This window comes from Coregonus lavaretus, assembly GCF_964263955.1.
Source record: "Coregonus lavaretus genome assembly, chromosome: 21".
NCBI lineage: Eukaryota > Metazoa > Chordata > Actinopteri > Salmoniformes > Salmonidae > Coregonus > Coregonus lavaretus.
Window position 1 is genome coordinate 47,670,479 of NC_140008.1, and position 17,028 is coordinate 47,687,506.

At 40.6% G+C, this 17,028-nt stretch overlaps 1 protein-coding gene across 1 annotated transcript in view; it reads right to left on the minus strand.

Annotated features, from left to right (window-relative positions):
* Positions 1-13,320: 13,320 nt before the first annotated feature.
* The window catches only part of LOC311149177 (LIM domain transcription factor LMO4), a gene marked incomplete at both ends in the record, with an annotated part of 52,309 nt that continues 48,601 nt past the window's right edge, over positions 13,321-17,028 (minus strand). The window contains 2 exons of the mRNA XM_084186257.1: positions 13,321-13,648; positions 14,201-14,313. Of these exons, the coding sequence (XP_084042383.1) occupies positions 13,321-13,648; positions 14,201-14,313 (441 nt within the window). The remainder of the gene's footprint in view (positions 13,649-14,200; positions 14,314-17,028) is intronic.

The following is a 17,028-nucleotide window of genomic DNA, read 5'->3' on the forward strand; positions in this document are numbered from 1 at the left end:
ATCCGCCTGGATGTTCCAACGTCTAGTGGAAAGCCTTCCCAGAAGAGTGGAGGCTGTTATATCAGCAAAGGGGAGACCAACTCCATATTACTGCCCATGATTTTGGAATGAGATGTTCGACGAGTAGGTGACCACATACTTTTGGTCATGTAACGTATAAGAAAGCTCTATAGCTCTATATTTTTACCCATATTTAACCTATTTTTTGGCACTAAAGTGCTTCCATAAAAAGTATACTTTAATAAAACAATGTAACTGTTACTGGGTTACCTTCAGACGAGTGTTGTGTGTTCGTGAGAGTCTCACCTTTCGATGGTGGGGTCATATTAGTGTGTAGCCCAAACCGTTCAGATGCTACAGATAAAAGTTGGCACATCGGCGGTACCAACTTCAAACGAGTCCCGTGACGCTTGTGAGGGACCTAGCAAAACGGAAAACACCATTAAGTTTGTGAATGTCTCGTCTTTCCATAGAGGGCTCATAATAGCTTGCAGCCCAAACTTTTCGGACGCTACAGATGTTTTTGTGAGATGGATGTCTCCTGGTCTGACAAACACTGCTGTACCTCTGCCACCTTCCACCGTATATGCGGAATGCTGACACGGCGGATGAGGTGGATTGAAATGCAGCCCATGCAAAAAAATCTAGCTTAAACAGACGGAATTTGATGACAATTTATTTTGTGCGAATTCAATTTCCGCGGGTGGGTTTTAAGAAACTTTATGTTGGTGTTTCCTTTATTTTGGCAGTTACCTGTACAAATCATTAAGGACACATTCCTAATATTGAGTTGCCTGCAATTCGTATGGCATGGACTACAAGGTGTCGAAAGCGTTCCACAGGGATGCTAGCCCATGTTGACTCCAATGCTTCCCAATCCTGGATGTCCTTTGTGTGGTGGACCATTCTTGATACACATGGGAAACTGATGAGTATGAAAAACCCAACCCAGCAGCGTTGCAGTTCTTGACACAAACCAGTGCGCCTGGCAACTACTACCATACCCTGTTCAAAGGCACTTAAATATTTTGTCTTGCCCATTCACCCCCTGAATGGCACACATACACAATCCATGTCTCAATTGTCTTAAGGCTTAAACATCCTTCTTTAACCTGTCTCATCCCCTTCATCTACACTGATTTAAGTGGATTTAACAAGTGACATCAATAAGGGATCATAGCTTTCACCTGGATTCACCTTGTCAGTCTATGTCATACAAAGAGCAGGTGTCCTTAATGTTTTGTACACTCAGTGTGTATTTAACTATGTGACACATTACTCACTGGCAACACTTTCCCCACACAAAATGCTTATTAGGTAATGAGCATATTTTCCCTCCTTTATATTTTGTTCCTTTTCAGTAAGGGAAACTGAAATTATGATATCTTATAAAACATTGCAATCTATGAGTGGGAAAAGTTTTGTTATTGAGTGCACAAACCTCTACGAACCACAAGAGAACAAGTCTTCATCTTAACAGCCATACCATTCTATATCAGTATGGCTGAATTACATAAAACAGTTGGTGACCTTTGGTGTTCTTATGGAAGGTTTAGCCCTCTGTTCAGAGGTGGCAGGCCCACTCTCTGGTGGCTTTGCCCTTTGTTGCCCACTTCCATATGGCATCCTTTCCCTAGGGGAGCTTTAGTGCTTCAGAGTGCCCATAAGCTCAGTATTCACAGTTTGATGAAGTTATCCAAGACAGTTATGCCAGGACGGCTGGTAGGGTATTGTTTCTCTCCCACTCTGACTGCCCCCTCTCTTGCAGGGCACCAGGCAAGGATGCCCTTATGGCCCCCATATCTTTCAGGCCCAAATCCAAAGATGTGTACACTTAGCTCAGACTCTTGTGTAAATGCATTGATGTCAATGAAAGATTTGTGTGGAAACTCAAGTTACTCACGCCGATCTCAACTTAGTATCAAAGCCTTAGCACTAGACAATATCTACACAGCTCCAAAAGCACACAGGTGCTAGGTAGCTATCTTTCAAGGCCAATATCACCTCATACAGTATTACAGTAGTAATATTAACTCTTTCCTACTTCCCCCATTTGAGATGGTATCAACCCCAACCCACTCCCACTTTGAGTTATTTTTCTGATTCGTGTGTGTGTTTGTGCATGCCTGCGTGAGTGAGCGTGTTCGTTTGTTTCTCTCTCTCTGTGTGTGTGTGTGTGTGTGTGTGTGTGTGTGTGTGTGTTTGTGTGGTTTCTCCAAAGAAGTCGGCAGCAGAGAGACAATGCTTTCACCGGCCGTCACTCCGACTGGTTCAGCACTTAAGAAGAGACTCTGAGTGTTGTAGAGTGGTTTAGGACGCTTAATGCATTATTATTGTTACGACAATGTTACACAGAACGGTCCAAGGGGGAAAATGGACCAGAAATGCTTTTCAACAGTCCAGTCGGAGAAAATGTAAAGCTAAATATAGATAGCTTTATGGCCATTCTGTATGAGGACAGTGCTATAGCTTGCTATATCAATGTAGCACTTTATAAAGTATGATGTCCATCTAAAGAAGACATGTAGTAACAATGTAGTGACATTATTGTCAGCATTGCCTTATTTCAAAGTTTGATCGCTTATATAATTTCCTTTCACACCTACAATTAAATTATTCTGTTGTAATTACAATTAAATGTGCACACGCATTAATACTTTATACACTATATATATTGTATAATGTAATGTACTGTATAGCAGCATAGATTTCCAGAATTTGCTTACAATGTCATTAATATTTGATACTGCTGTCAACAGCATGAGAAACCTCCAAAAAGGTTATTCAATGATTGGTTCTCCTTTGTGAAGAGGGTGGTAGAAAGTACATGGGAGTAGGGTGTCCCATGTGAAGGGGAGGTGTCACTCTTTTTTTGTTATTAGGAAAAATAATGCGGTATCCGGTAAAATGCCTGCTACTTCGAGTACATGAGTGCCTCAAGGGAAAGAAAGAACACGAGAGAAGGAATGGGTTGATGGGGTGGGGGTTGCTTTCAATGTCATCGTATTACGAGTGCATTTACACAACGAAGGAAGGACAAGCTATGAGAATAGTGAGCCTCTCATCATCGTCAGAAGGTACTAGGCCCAAACCTTTTAACAGCAGAAAGCCACGATGTCTCCCCCTTCTTTCCCTAAGCGCCTCACAGGCAGCACTAGAGTTCACAACCCTCATAATGGAGGGGGTAGTGTTACCTTCTACTTTAGGGCAAACGGGATTAATTGTCTTACCAATATTTGCATGTCCCTCTCCGTGTTATTGAACACCGTGCTAAGTAATTGAGCACCAGTCACTGAGCAGAGGCACTATTTCAAGTTGTTTGCAGTCGCAGATGCCTTGGAGGGTGGCAGGTAGCTTAGTGAGTAAGAGCGTTGTGCCAGTAACCGAAAGGTCGCTGGTTCTAATCCCCGAGCCGACTAGGTGAAAAATCTGTCGATGTGCCCTTAAGCAAGGCACTTAACCCTAAAATTCTCCTGTAAGTCGCTCTGGATAAGAGCGTCTGCTAAATGACTTAAATGTAAAATGAGGGCTGTTGAAACAGGACAATTACTAAGCAGGTTTCACCCTGTAATAGACATCTTAAAGGGTTAAAACGGAATGCAACGGAGGAGGGACTGGGTTTGTTACTCAGTAGATATGGTGTACTGTATACCACCACCAAACACATAGAGTACAGTCTCTGGTGTAGTGCATACCACCAAAAACATAAGGGCCTGGTAAAAACTGGGAATACAGGGAATAGGGTGCCATGTCTAAAGGAGCCAAATACAGACATCCCAAGGCTGAGACCTTGATTAGTGTTTAACTCATTGAAGACTAAGACCTCTCTGGTTTGGTCTGGTCTGATCTGGTCTGCAGACAGACTTACAGTGCCTTGAGAAAGTATTCACACCCCTTGACCTTTTCCACATTTTGTTATTTTACAGCCTGAATTTAAAATGGATTAAATTGAGATTTGTTGGTCACTGGCCTACACACAATACCCCATAATGTCAAAGTGGAATTATGTTTTTTGACATTTTTACAAATTAATTTAAAATGAAAAGCTGAAATGTCTTGAGTCAATAAGTATTCAACCCCTTTGTTATGGCAAGCCTAAATTAATTCAGGAGTAAAAATGTGCTTAGCAAGTCACATAGTGAGTTATGGACTCACTCTGTGTGCAATAGTAGTGTTTAACATGATTTTTGAATAACTATCCCATCTCCGTACCCCACACATGCAATTATCTGTAAGTTCCCTTAGTCAAGCACTGAATTTCAAACACAGATTCAACCACAAAGACCAGGGAGGTTTTCCAATGCCTCGCAAAGAAGGAAACCTATTGGTAGATGGTTAAAAAAAAAGCAGACATTGAATATCTCTTTCAGCATGGTGAAGTTAATAATTACACTTTGGATGGTGTATCAATACACCCAGTCATTACAAAGATACAGGCGTCTTTCCGAACTCAGTTGCCAGAGAGGAAGGAAAACACTCAGGGATTTCACCATGAGGCCGATGGTGACTTTAAAACAGTTACAGAGTTTAATGGCTGTGATAGGAGAAAACTGAGGATGGATCATCAACATTGTAGTTACTCCACAATACTAACCTAATTGACAGAGTGAAAAGAAAGAAGCCTGTTAGGAATACCGTTTTCAGGATAAAAATAAACAAAATGGAGCTAAGCACAGGCAAAATCCTTGAGGAAAACCTTGTTCAGTCCGCTTTCCATCAGACACTGGCAGATGAATTCACCTTTCAGCAGGACAATAGCCTAAAACACAAGGCCAAATCTACTCTGGAGTTGCTTACCAAGAAGACAATGAATGTTGCTGAGAGGCCAAGTTACAGTTTTGACTTAAATCTACTTGAAAATCTATGGCAAGACCTGAAAAAGGTTGTCTAGCAATGACCAACAACCAATTTGACAGAGTTTGAAGAATTGTTGCACAGTCCAGGTGTGGAAAGCGCTTAGAGACTTACCCAGAAAGACTCAGAGCTGTAATCGCTGCCAAAGTTGCTTCTACAAAGTATTGACTAATCGGTGTGAATACTTATGTAAATGAGATATTTCTGTATTTCATTTTCAATCAATTTGCCAACATTTCTAAATACATGTTTTCACTTTGTTATTACAGGGTATTGTGTGTAGATGGGTGACAGAAAAAAAAAATTATTTATTCATTTTTGAATTCAGGCTGTAATACAACAAAATGTGGAAGAAGTCAACTAATAAGTCTGAAGGCACTGCATGTGTTTAACACAGTTTAATAAGGAGGTGGATGAAAAGACAATCGTCAACTAGTTGAATTATTGAGTATATATTTTATGGCTATATTACGGGCAGCGTAAGGAAGTAACACTTTCCAGAGACCTGCTTTTTTTTCCTTCAGTAGAAGTACCACAGACCATTCTAGCCAGCTGGCTTTCAGCATATTAATGACAGCGCAGGGTTTAGTTGCTCTGTAATTTTTGTCATTTAGCAGACATTCTTATCCAGAGCGACTTACATGAGCAATTAGGGTTAAGTGCCTTGCTTAAGGGCACATCGACAGATTTTTTCAACCTAGTCGGCTGGGGGATTAGAACCAGCGACCTTTCGGTTACTGGCACAACGCTCTTACCCACTAAGCCACCTGCCGTACTGTCAACATCCCTTAATTTACTAGTTTCACTTGATCACCTTATTGTCACCTAGTTGAATTGTCCAATTAGTCTTTAGAAGATGCTTTATTCTATTCAAACCGCTGTCATTATGTTTTTTTTCTTGAAGTTTGTAACCCACATACATAAAACACAAAATACTATTCTTCAATTGAGCTTAGTGTTAATTTACAAAGCTTTATGTCATTCAAAAGACTTTGTATCACTTTTTTTTCTTTATGGCACCAATAAAGCTTTGTTTCAATTAAAAGGCCTCTGCTAAATGATGATGTCACAATATGACAAAACTACACTCACCTACTGTACTACCAGTGTGCCCCCATTACCAGAGTCCCTATTGGCAGAGAGGAGCTCAAGTTTGAGAGCAAAGTGATTCCACTGAGGCAGACATGGAATTTAATTGTGTTCTATTGTTGTGGGTGAGATCCATTAGGCTTCTCGCTGGTATGGCACATGAAAGCCCTGTCCCGGCATATCGATTACGTGCACATGAATGACATCTGAAAAACCTGACATTGGAGATAGGGGTGAAACTGAGCACATGGCTCAGAGTGTCATTGTTAAATGTGTTCAGATTAATGGCCTGTATGAACAGTAATTTATTAAACCATACAGTAGGTTTACACACAGAGAGATATACTGTAGGCTTACACACAAAGATACATTCCAATGCAGAGTGGCTCACTGTCTTGATGTACCTTCTGGGGATGGGAATCGTCATCATCTGATCTTTACAAAGACTAGTAAAAAATTGTTTTCTGCAGACTATAATTTAAAACAACACTAAAATAATTGAAAGCAGAAATACAGTGGTACAAATGATTGATAATATGTCACTGAATCACCCTGACTCGGCATGTCTGTAGATTTTGACTTGCCAGATACCCCATGACCAGTTTGCGACCTCTCCAGCTTTAAATGATGTTCAGTTTATAAAGGCATCATAAAGCCTTCATAATGCCTTCATAAGCACTACATAAATGTGTTACAAAGCATCTATAACCATATGTCATGCTTTATAAAGGGTTCATAAATGTGGCATAACTGTGTGACATAATCACCAATGTCAAATGTGACATATTCCACTATGTCGAATATGATATAAACATGTGCTTTATAAAGGGTGACATGTTGTGCTGAAGGATGGCATACGCTTTAAAGTGATGTCATGTTAGTCACATTACACTTAATCTCATTCCCAGACACTTCTGCCCAAATGCGCGGAAGGTCTGGTGGACCAACGCATCAAACTTGGCTTTCATTAGTTAGGGTTAGGTTTAAAATCACATTTTAAGAAGATAAATTGTGGAAATGGGCAGGGTTTAGCAATAATTATGACTTTTTGACTGTGTTAAGTACTGATGTTGACAAATACTTTACTCAGTAAGGTTACTCCTACAGAATTATATGGTCACTCCAATTAAGGCCAACTTTGAATGGTTGATATTCCAGGCTTATATGTGCTGTGTGTGCAATAGCCTGGGGACGACGTTACACCAAGAAACGCTTACCTTGATGAAATCCCCCAACCTAAAGAAATTGAAAGTTGCTTTCTTCTGTAACCAAGTTCCTCAGTACACAAACACGCACACAACAAAAATGAGCCATATCGCGAGGTGCTGGGCCTAGTTAGGTCTTTGACACATTCACCCACTCCCACACTGAAAGATCAGCCACGAAATATTGCCACCATTGTAACAGGTTGTAATCAAGCCCTGGTCTCCAGCATGGGAAGAGAAGAGGAATACCTGGTGGGGTAGTCGCAGATTGGACTACTCCAAATCATCTTGGTTCTGACATACAGACAACGCAAGCTTGCAGGTCTATCAACCCATTTAAATACCTCTCTCACCCTACAGTAACCTGTGGATCATGAGAGAACCTTCATAAATCAGCAGAACGTAAATAACCTATTTATTGACACTTTTATGCAGTATCCTGTAATACTTAGTTTGAAGTGAGACACCTTCGGTCATTCATAACACTTCTATAAAAACTCTATATCGCATGACGCTGTACTTAATTTGAAATCAGACCCCTTTTGTCATTTATAAGACATACATAAATGCCTTGTATCATATGATGCTGTACTTATTGTAAAGTCAGACACTGTTGGTCATTCATAAAACTTGCACAAAGGCTTAATGATGTAAACACAAATGTATTAACACTTATTATCACCAACAGTTAAAACAAATGAACATTAAAGGCATGTTTAAATCATACATTTCCTTTTATTTGTCCATTTTTAAAACAATACAAATACATGAAGTTTCAAAAAGTTCAGCAATGCAATTACATTGAACATTACACAGGACTGTGGATAGTGCAGCTTGTCCCTGAGCTGTCGGACAAATAGTTATTGCGTCTTCCTGCTGGAGGTACTGCATCTTGGTTCCAACCTTAAAAGTAACAACAAAGAAAGTTAGCAGGTCTGTTAGGAAATGCCTTTGGCATTTATTTCTGTGCTGCGCCAGAAACTCTAAATGGGAAGATGGGAAACTCCATTCAATTCACATCATTATATTCCTCTTTCATTTACAAATCTCATGACGTGGGGGGATTTGTATTTAGCTGAGCCTGCTAGCTAGCTACATTTCGGCTAGCTAGCAATTGCTGTGAAGTCACCAAAATTAAACTACATGACCAAAAGTATTTGGACACCTGCTCGTCGAACATCTCATTCCAAAATCATGGGCATTAATATGGAGTTGGTCCCCCTTTTGCTGCTATAACAGCCTTCACTCTTCTGGGAAGGCTTTCCACTAGATGTTGGAACATTGCTGAGGGGACTTACTTCCATTCAGCCACAAGAGCATTAGTGAGGTTGGGCACTGATGTTGGGCGAGTAGGCCTTGCTCGCAGTTGGCGTTCCAATTCATCTCAAAGGTGTTCGAAGGGGTTGAGGTCAGGGCTCTGTGCAGGCCAATCAAGTTCTTCCACACCGATCTTGACAAACAATTTCTGTATGGACCTTGCTTTGTGCACAAGGGCATTGTCATGCTGAAACAAGAAAGGGCCTTCCCCAAACTGTTGCCACAAAGTTGGAAGCATGGAATTGTCCAGAATGTCATCGTTTGCTGTAGTGTTAAGATTTCCCTTCACTGGAACCAAGGGGCCAAGCCCGAACCATGAAAAACAGCCCCAGACCATTATTCCTCATCCACCAAACTTTACAGTTGGCACCATGCAGTGGGGCAGGTAGCGTTCTCCTGGCATCCGCCAAACCCAGATTCGTCCGTCGGACTGCCAGATGGTGAAGTGCATTCATCACTCCAGAGAACTCGTTTCCACTGCTCCAGAGTCCAATGGCGGCGAGCTTTACACCACTCCAGCCTACGTTTGGCATTGCGCATGGTGAACTTAGTCTCATGGGCGGCTGCTCGGCCATGGAAACCCATTTCATGAAGCTCCCAACGAACAGTTCTTGTGCTGACGTCGCTTCCAGACGCAGTTTTGTACTCGGTAGTGAGTGTTGCAACCGATGACAGACGTTTTTACGCGGTACGGGCTTCAGCACTCGGCAGTCTCGTTCTGTGAGCTTGTGTGGTCTACTACTTCGCGGCTGAGCCGTTGTTGCTCCTAGATGTTTCCACTTCACAATAACAACACTTACAGTTGACCGGGAAGCTCTAGCAGGGCAGAACTTTGATGAACTGACTTGTTGGAAAGCTGGCATCCTATGACGGTGCCACATTCAGTAAGGCCATTCTACTGCAAATGTTTGTCTATAGAGATTGCATGGCTGTGTGCTCGATTTTATACACCTTTCAGTAACGTGTGTGGCTGAAATAGCCGAATCAGCTAATAGGAAGGGGTGTCCATATACTTTTGTATATGTAGTGTATTTGTAATACCAATCGAGGTAGCTACAGTATGTAATCAAACTCAACACTTAACTACCACAAACTAATTTCAATTACAATAAAGTTTAACTTACTTTTTTTTCGCTGTCCAGTGGCAGCACAAGTGGGGCATTTGATTTGTGAACTCATCACATGATCAGCGTCTCGTCAGCAATACAAAAAAAGTACTTCTGGTTCACGGAATTTCTGAAATTTTCGAAATAAAAGTCCCCCACGTAATAGTAGAAAAGTGTCGATAACGATTCACGATAAATGAAAAATTATTGTTTTTACATTAACAACGATTCATATTTGTTCATATTTAAATGACATTTGCATTACATTTGGGTTTTGAAACATGTTCCAAGGTCAAATAAATGCCCCCAATGTGAGGCACTGTATAATGGAGTACATATTGGCTTAGAGCAATAACTATTCTGGGTGCTGCAGTAAAAGTATTGTAGGGAATACTCAGTAGGGTCTGTTGAATATATGGAGTCATTTCATGGGGCTCTGAATAATATGGAATGTTTCTGGCCTTTTACTCCACCCATTCTATAGGCGGCCGAGTCACATCACATGTGCGCTTACTGCACTACAGAAAACCCACTAACCAAACAAGAGTGCAAGGCATGCTCACTGAATTAAAGGGCAACTACACTCTAAAACCAAAGTTTCTTAGATTTGTACCACACCTCAAATGTCATCCCCTGATGTGGTTTAATCATTGTTGTGAACACAGAAAATCCAATTTTGTTGTTTTTCTATTAAAAGTGTGAAAAAAACAGAACTAGGCAAAAAATATAAATGGATTTTAAAAGGCCCTACCAATGTTTTTTTTCCTGTGCATGACTGCAGTTTAGAGTGTGTGTCATCCTGCAGCACAGCATTTTGAGGGAAATTGAAGGTCAGGTCCAATAATATTATTGACCATGCACCCAAGAGGGAAAGATGTTGGGCCATCCTAGAAATGTTAAAGTGAAATATAACATAATATATTACATTTAGCAGACACTTTTATCCAAAGAGACTTATAATCATGCTTGAATACATTTTTATGTTTGGGTGGTCCTGGGAATCAAAGCCAATATCCTGACGTTGCAATGCTCTACCAAGATGCGTGACAGGGTTAAAAATGCTTTGTGAAGCCTGCATTTAATATGATTCATAAGGCCTTTATTAAATGGCGCTTATGCCACCCTTTATAAAGCACATGTGTATGTCATATTTGACATAGTGGGTTATGTCACATTTGACATTGGTGGTTATGTCACACAGTTATGCCACATTTATTAACCCTTTATATAAAGCATTAAATACAGTTATAGATTATTTGCAACACATTTATTTAGTGTTTATGAAGGCTTTATGAAGTGGGACCAAATAACCACTAACTGTATAACTGACTCACTTGCTCAGCAAGTAAAATGGGAACTCGAATGACACCATGGGTAAATATTGTGTTCTTGCCTAACCTCCAACAAAACTCCAACAACTCCTGGTTTGAGTCAAGACTGGCCTCCTCTATGTTTTATTGCAATTGAAAGTACAGGCGTTCTGTTAAATCAATGTCTGAGAGAGCTTGAAACAGGGGTGATTTAGATTTTGGATGCTTTTCAGTGAGAAGGAAAGACAACATTGCTACACCTGTTCTAACAACATATTTCATAAAGGAAAACATGTTTTTAGCATTTGACTGCAAGTGGCAAACCATTATATGTGATAGAGGTCAGTTCAGTTTTTCTCTGAGTTCACCTAGATTTCTGCAACGTAGATTGTGTGGGAGTGAGAGAGAGAGAGAGAGAGAGAGAGAGAGAGAGAGAGAGAGAGAGAGAGAGAGAGAGAGAGAGAGAGAGAGAGAGAGAGAGAGAGAGAGAGAGAGAGAGAGAGAGAGAGAGAGAGAGAGAGAGAGAGAGAGAGAGAGAGAAAGAATACGAGAGAAAACAGAGAGAGAGAATCAAAATTCCGAGACAGAATAAAAAATACCTAAAGCCAGTTTTGAAAAAGGGCCTCTTTCATTACTTCAATTACTTATTTGACTATTTTGGTAACTGAAGTCACATCCTTATACCCCGAGGCTAGACGACTGGCACCAGTGTGAATGTACTAGCTGTGACTGTCACTGTCTGGACAGTAGGAATGCGTCCCAAATGGCACCCTATTTTCTTAATAGTGCACTACTGACTCAAAGCCCTATGGGCCCTGGTCAAAAGCACTATATAGGGAATAGGGTGCAATTTGGGACACAACAACTGTGGATAAGCATGGCAGCATGTTGGCCATTACTGGGCTCCTTCCTTCCTCAGACACATTAGGTCTTACAATGACTTCAAACACCATTTTTTTGCAAATAGCCCATTCAATTTGTGCCCGCCAAGGACAGACACCTTTCCCTCTCCATTCCCTCTCTCACTTTCTCTCTGTCTTGGCAGTAATTGAATCTTCAAAGGGACATTTTCCTCCACTTCCACCAGGCATTAGGGTTGATGAATAGAAAATGTTCATTTGATCAGGAAAGAGATAAAATACATGGTTATCCATTTTCAGTTCATTTAGATGCTCCTCGTCATCAGAACAGCTAATTGCTATGCTGGAAACTACTACTGCTTTTTTCAATATTACTAATGTGAGCAGTTACATAATGAAGAACTAGCATGAAAGAGAGGAGTACCTGGATGCTGAATGAGATTCAATGTAGTTATTACCCCCTTGCTTTTGGACTGAAAGGAGGGTTGCTAAAATAAATTAGCTTTGGAAATGTAATCAAATAACAAAAAGGATGACAATAATGGATCAATTATAGTGTAATACGAAATGTAATCCCCCTAGACATATAGTAAATTGAAGGACTAAAACACAAAACGAATAAAGTATACTGTGTGTACAGAAGTTCAAGCCAATTTCAGTCATTTTCATCACTGGCAAACTGCCAGGAGTAAAATGTTATCAGCTATTAATGAAGTTGGACACGGCATGGGTAAAATAAAGTGAATAACTGCCAGCAGGAAGTTGAAGAAACTTTTCTTTATCTTAATTTTTTGTATTAATGAAATACACCATACTGGAGCAAATGACTTATAGGGTTGGTGAAAATCTCTACATTGCTAACTATGAGTATCTTTATTTTGTTTAGCTATGGGTCCCGGTTTGTTTTGAGAGGAGAGGAATAGGGGTTAAGAACAAAACACATTGTGCCGACAAACGGATAAAAGCAGCGGATGGCCGTCCTATCGCCTCTGACCAGAACATCGGTCATCATTTCCTTTTCATTTTCCGACGATTCTACATGTTGAATCGCTACCGTTCATCAACACCCAGCAGGTGATTGCTAACAAACTGCGGCCACCCACTGCTTTTAGCCGTTGGTCAGCACGGTGTGTCTCGTCCTTTAGGCTGTGTGTCAGGAGTAGAATGTGCTGTAGCCATGTCGGGACAGAAACATTTACAGGCAGAAATACATGGTAGTTTTACAAATACACCAAGAGTGCTCATCATGATTTTTGTTTTCCACAAATAAGCCACGGATACTTCTTAACCCAGTCTTCTTTTATATACCACTGAAATCGAAACACATTCCCTTAAAATATGGAACGAGGAAATACCCATGTTGTAAGTAAAGGAGGATATAAAAGAAACATAGGAACAAACAAATAAAAAGGAGACAGTAGTTTCTTTCCCCAATACTTTTTTAAAAACAAATGTGATGCTGTCTACAGATTTGAAAAACAACTGCAACTTGATTAGCTTAATTTGTATTTTCCTCTCTCTCTCTCTATCTCTATTTTTGTCCATCCGTCCTCAGCTCAGTTCCTCTTCTCATCTTTCTTTATGTCCCTCCAGTTCTGATAAAGTCACTTTTTAGTCCAGGGTCAGAATCACATCTCAGGCGCATCATGTGCACAAGGGTATCCGCCCGTAAAGGGGAGTAGGGGTGGGGGCTCGGGTGAGTATTGTTCTGAGAGAAGCAGTGGTATTGGTAGATTGAAGAGGTTGCCTGGGGGCTCAGGTAAGAGTCTGGGGGCCTGGAAAGCACGGGGGCCTGGGGGCAGGGCCAGAGGGGCAGGATGGTGATCTGAAAAAGTCTTGGGTGACAATGGCTGAGGGCAAAATGAAGGCACGCGACATGCTTCTTGCACACCTCCCTCCTAACACACCTGAGGGACAGGAACAAAGAGAGAAGAAATGTTAGAAGTTGCGAAATGTTGCAATAGGGCATAATAATGAGTATCTTTGACAGTCAAACTAGCTTTAAAAAAATTTAACCGATTGAAAAGATTTGAACAGTTTACCTGAAAAGTAAACTGTTACATGACAACAACAATAAAGTCAATATTCACTCCTCCTGTCTGTCTGATATCGCAAACAGAAGCAACGTTTCAAAATCGCTTTTGCCAGCTCCTTTAAAGCATGAGCTTAATTTATTGATCAGTGAGGCTTTATGAGCCATCTGCTACCGTATGTCCTCTGCATTAACTTTGAAGCACATTTATAAAGTATGTTTTTCCTTATAATTCTAACAACGGTCCTAAAAGAGAAAACGTAATCAGCTAAAAATTATTCCAGTAAATTCAATGTGTCCGTCACAGGACTTGAAACTGGTGTGAAAGCGGGCAACCCAACTTCCTTCATGAGCAATCTTTTGGAAGAACTGTTCAGGCAGGAGAAGCTGGGTCCACTCTGCAACTGCTCTCGCTCTATGATCGTACGGATCTACAGTTTTGAAGTTAAGCAGCAAATTGTTCGCCTTGCAGCGGAATCCGGGGGTCTGACCTATGCAGGGAAGAGGATCAGCATCTACACAGACTTGATTGCCGAACTGCTAAAACAGAGGGAGACGAACAATGAGTTGAGATCAGCTACGCAAGCTAAACCTGAGAAGCAGCTTCATCCACCCAGCAAAACTCATCTTGACCTTCCAGAACACAACACACACATTTTCCGTTGCCAAGGAAGCTCAATACTTCTTCGATAAGCACATCAAACCCAACACACAAGGGGACAAGCCGACAGATGGAACCCCATGAGTGGCTCATTATTCAGGTATGTTATCCATGCACAATCATGTAGCCTAGCCTATGGCTATGATGTTGCCCTCAGCATAAGACAATGATGAGGACACCCCTCATGTTTGGGTACAAGGAACAATATTGCTATTATTGCTGAGCATTGAACTTGTTATAATTATGTTGCCTACGGTCCAGGACATTTACACAGTGATTACTCCATGCCAATTAATGAACAATGGACAATATATGGAGGTGTCATATGTACTCTGACTGTTTTCTTGTGTGGCTCAATGTGGGCTAAATATGGCAAAATAAGTTGGTAGCTATCCCCCTACACATTTTTGTTTCATTTGGGCTACAACTACACAATTTCTTTTTTTGCTTTTGTTTGCTTTTTCTTCCTGTTGATTGCTGTCCCCCTCTGTTTATGCTACTGAATATATCGCACAGGGAGGACTTGCGCTACAGGCAATGATGAACTGTTATATAAGATCTAGAGTATATACTTAACTTTTTGCACATACCCTCTTCTTTTGTTAGTAGCTAGTATAGAGCACTTAAAGGAAAGCACATTTTGATTTAAGGTCATTTAAAGCATAGTGCGATTAATAAATGAAGGTAATGGATTAAGGGCTATTGGTTCTACAGTTATCCTATTTCTGATGGTTTAGGCATTAGGCATATCTGTCATATCTTTGTTTTCATTCTCAGTCTTTTTCCTCATTACCAACCCTTACTCATCAAGTCTGCTAACTTAATTGTAAAGGTCTGAATTCGTTACTTATTTTGTTTTACTTTATTCTTATTATATTTTAATACCTTAAGACCAAAAATATGCTGCTTAAGAGACTCCATATGTAAGGCTGACACTCGTCATTATGCTACAACCCTGTAATGATTGTGCAGGGTGGGGGGAACCGGGGAATAGGGGCTGGGGGCTAGGGAGGAGGAGGGAGGCTGGGGAAAGGGGGTAGGGAAGTGGGGTGGCAGGGAATAGTTTATAGAGAGAGTCTTCTGGGTGGGGAGTGACCAATGCGTGGGTTTCCCTGTGGGTCCTGCTTTTTCTTTTACATCAACACTAACAATAACAATTACAGTTTAGAAAAAACTATTGAATACTATTCTCTCGTGGAATTTGAAAGCCCTTAATAGTCCTATCAAATGTTCCAGCTGTCTTTATATTCTAGCAAGAAACTATATTGATATAACAATGCTCCAAGAAACACACCTGTTCCAAAAGGACGCACATTGAACAGAGAACCATTTTTACAAACTGGCTGCTTTTTCATCAGCCCCAAAACAAAACAAAGGGTGTAATCCTAATCATACATAAGAAACTCCAAATCCCCAGCCTTGATGAAGGCGAAGACCAATAATGCAGAATCCCTTTCCTTAAATGTATCCATAATGGGAAGAAAATTGCCATTATTAATGTGTATGATCCAAATTCATATGATCCTACGTTTTTTGATTCTCTGAACAGCATATTGTTAGAATTAACTGAATTCCAACTGGTTATTGGAACAGACAGAACGCCATTCTGGACATGCGGGACAAATCTAATAAGACCAACTACAATCCACAGGCAACCAAGGCTCTCCAACATTTACTCTCGGATTACCACCTCATCAATGCCTGGCAAACTCATAACCCTAAAGCAAAATAATACACTTTCTATTCAAACAGGCACAAAACATTTGTAGATAAAAGAAGGAAGGGATGCGCTGCTGCTAAGGCACACAATAGTGGGTCTTTGTAGAAAGAAGGTGCTCTTTGGTGAAAGTGGTGAATTGGACATCAAAAAGAAAGGAGGACCAAGGCACTCTTCCTGTAATTAATTAAAATGCCTTTATTTGTATGGCATATTCAATGGAAACAAAGATTTAAAATGTTCCAATCAACCCTGATTTGAAGAGGGAGTGGTTACAGAATTCATTGGACAACCCCTAGTAAACAATACTATACATAAAAAAGTGAAATAGATATGTTATTAAAATGCAAATCAAGGCTAGACGCATTAGAACCACGAGAAAATACAGATATTCTAGCCTTGAATAGGACTGGGCAAATTGGTGAGAGTTGAGAGCCATATATTTTAGAGTACACTAGATCACAGCAAACATGGACCACAGCAGTCCAAAAATAGCAGAGGGCAATAAAGCAATATGCCCACTAGATGACAGCAAAGGTATTTTTTGAAGGTTGTACTGATTATGATGAGCTAATGCTAAGCTATTTGTCAGCAATGTGTGGCGCCATGTTTGCTGACATCATACAATGCATTCTGCTTGTCACGTAAGCGTCTGTCAGACCAAATATGTTATAACAAAACGAGGTGAAGGAATGGTTCACTCGGTTGACTTATGGTGTTTTCAAGACAATTGGGAACTCTGAAAAATACGAGGTCAAATCATGACGTCAGTGATCTTCAGGTCGGAAAGTCGGAGCTCTAGAAAGAAGCCGGAGTTCCCTTGTTGGAATTCCAAGTTGGATGACCGTTCAAAAATAATTTTCCCAGAAGGACCTCG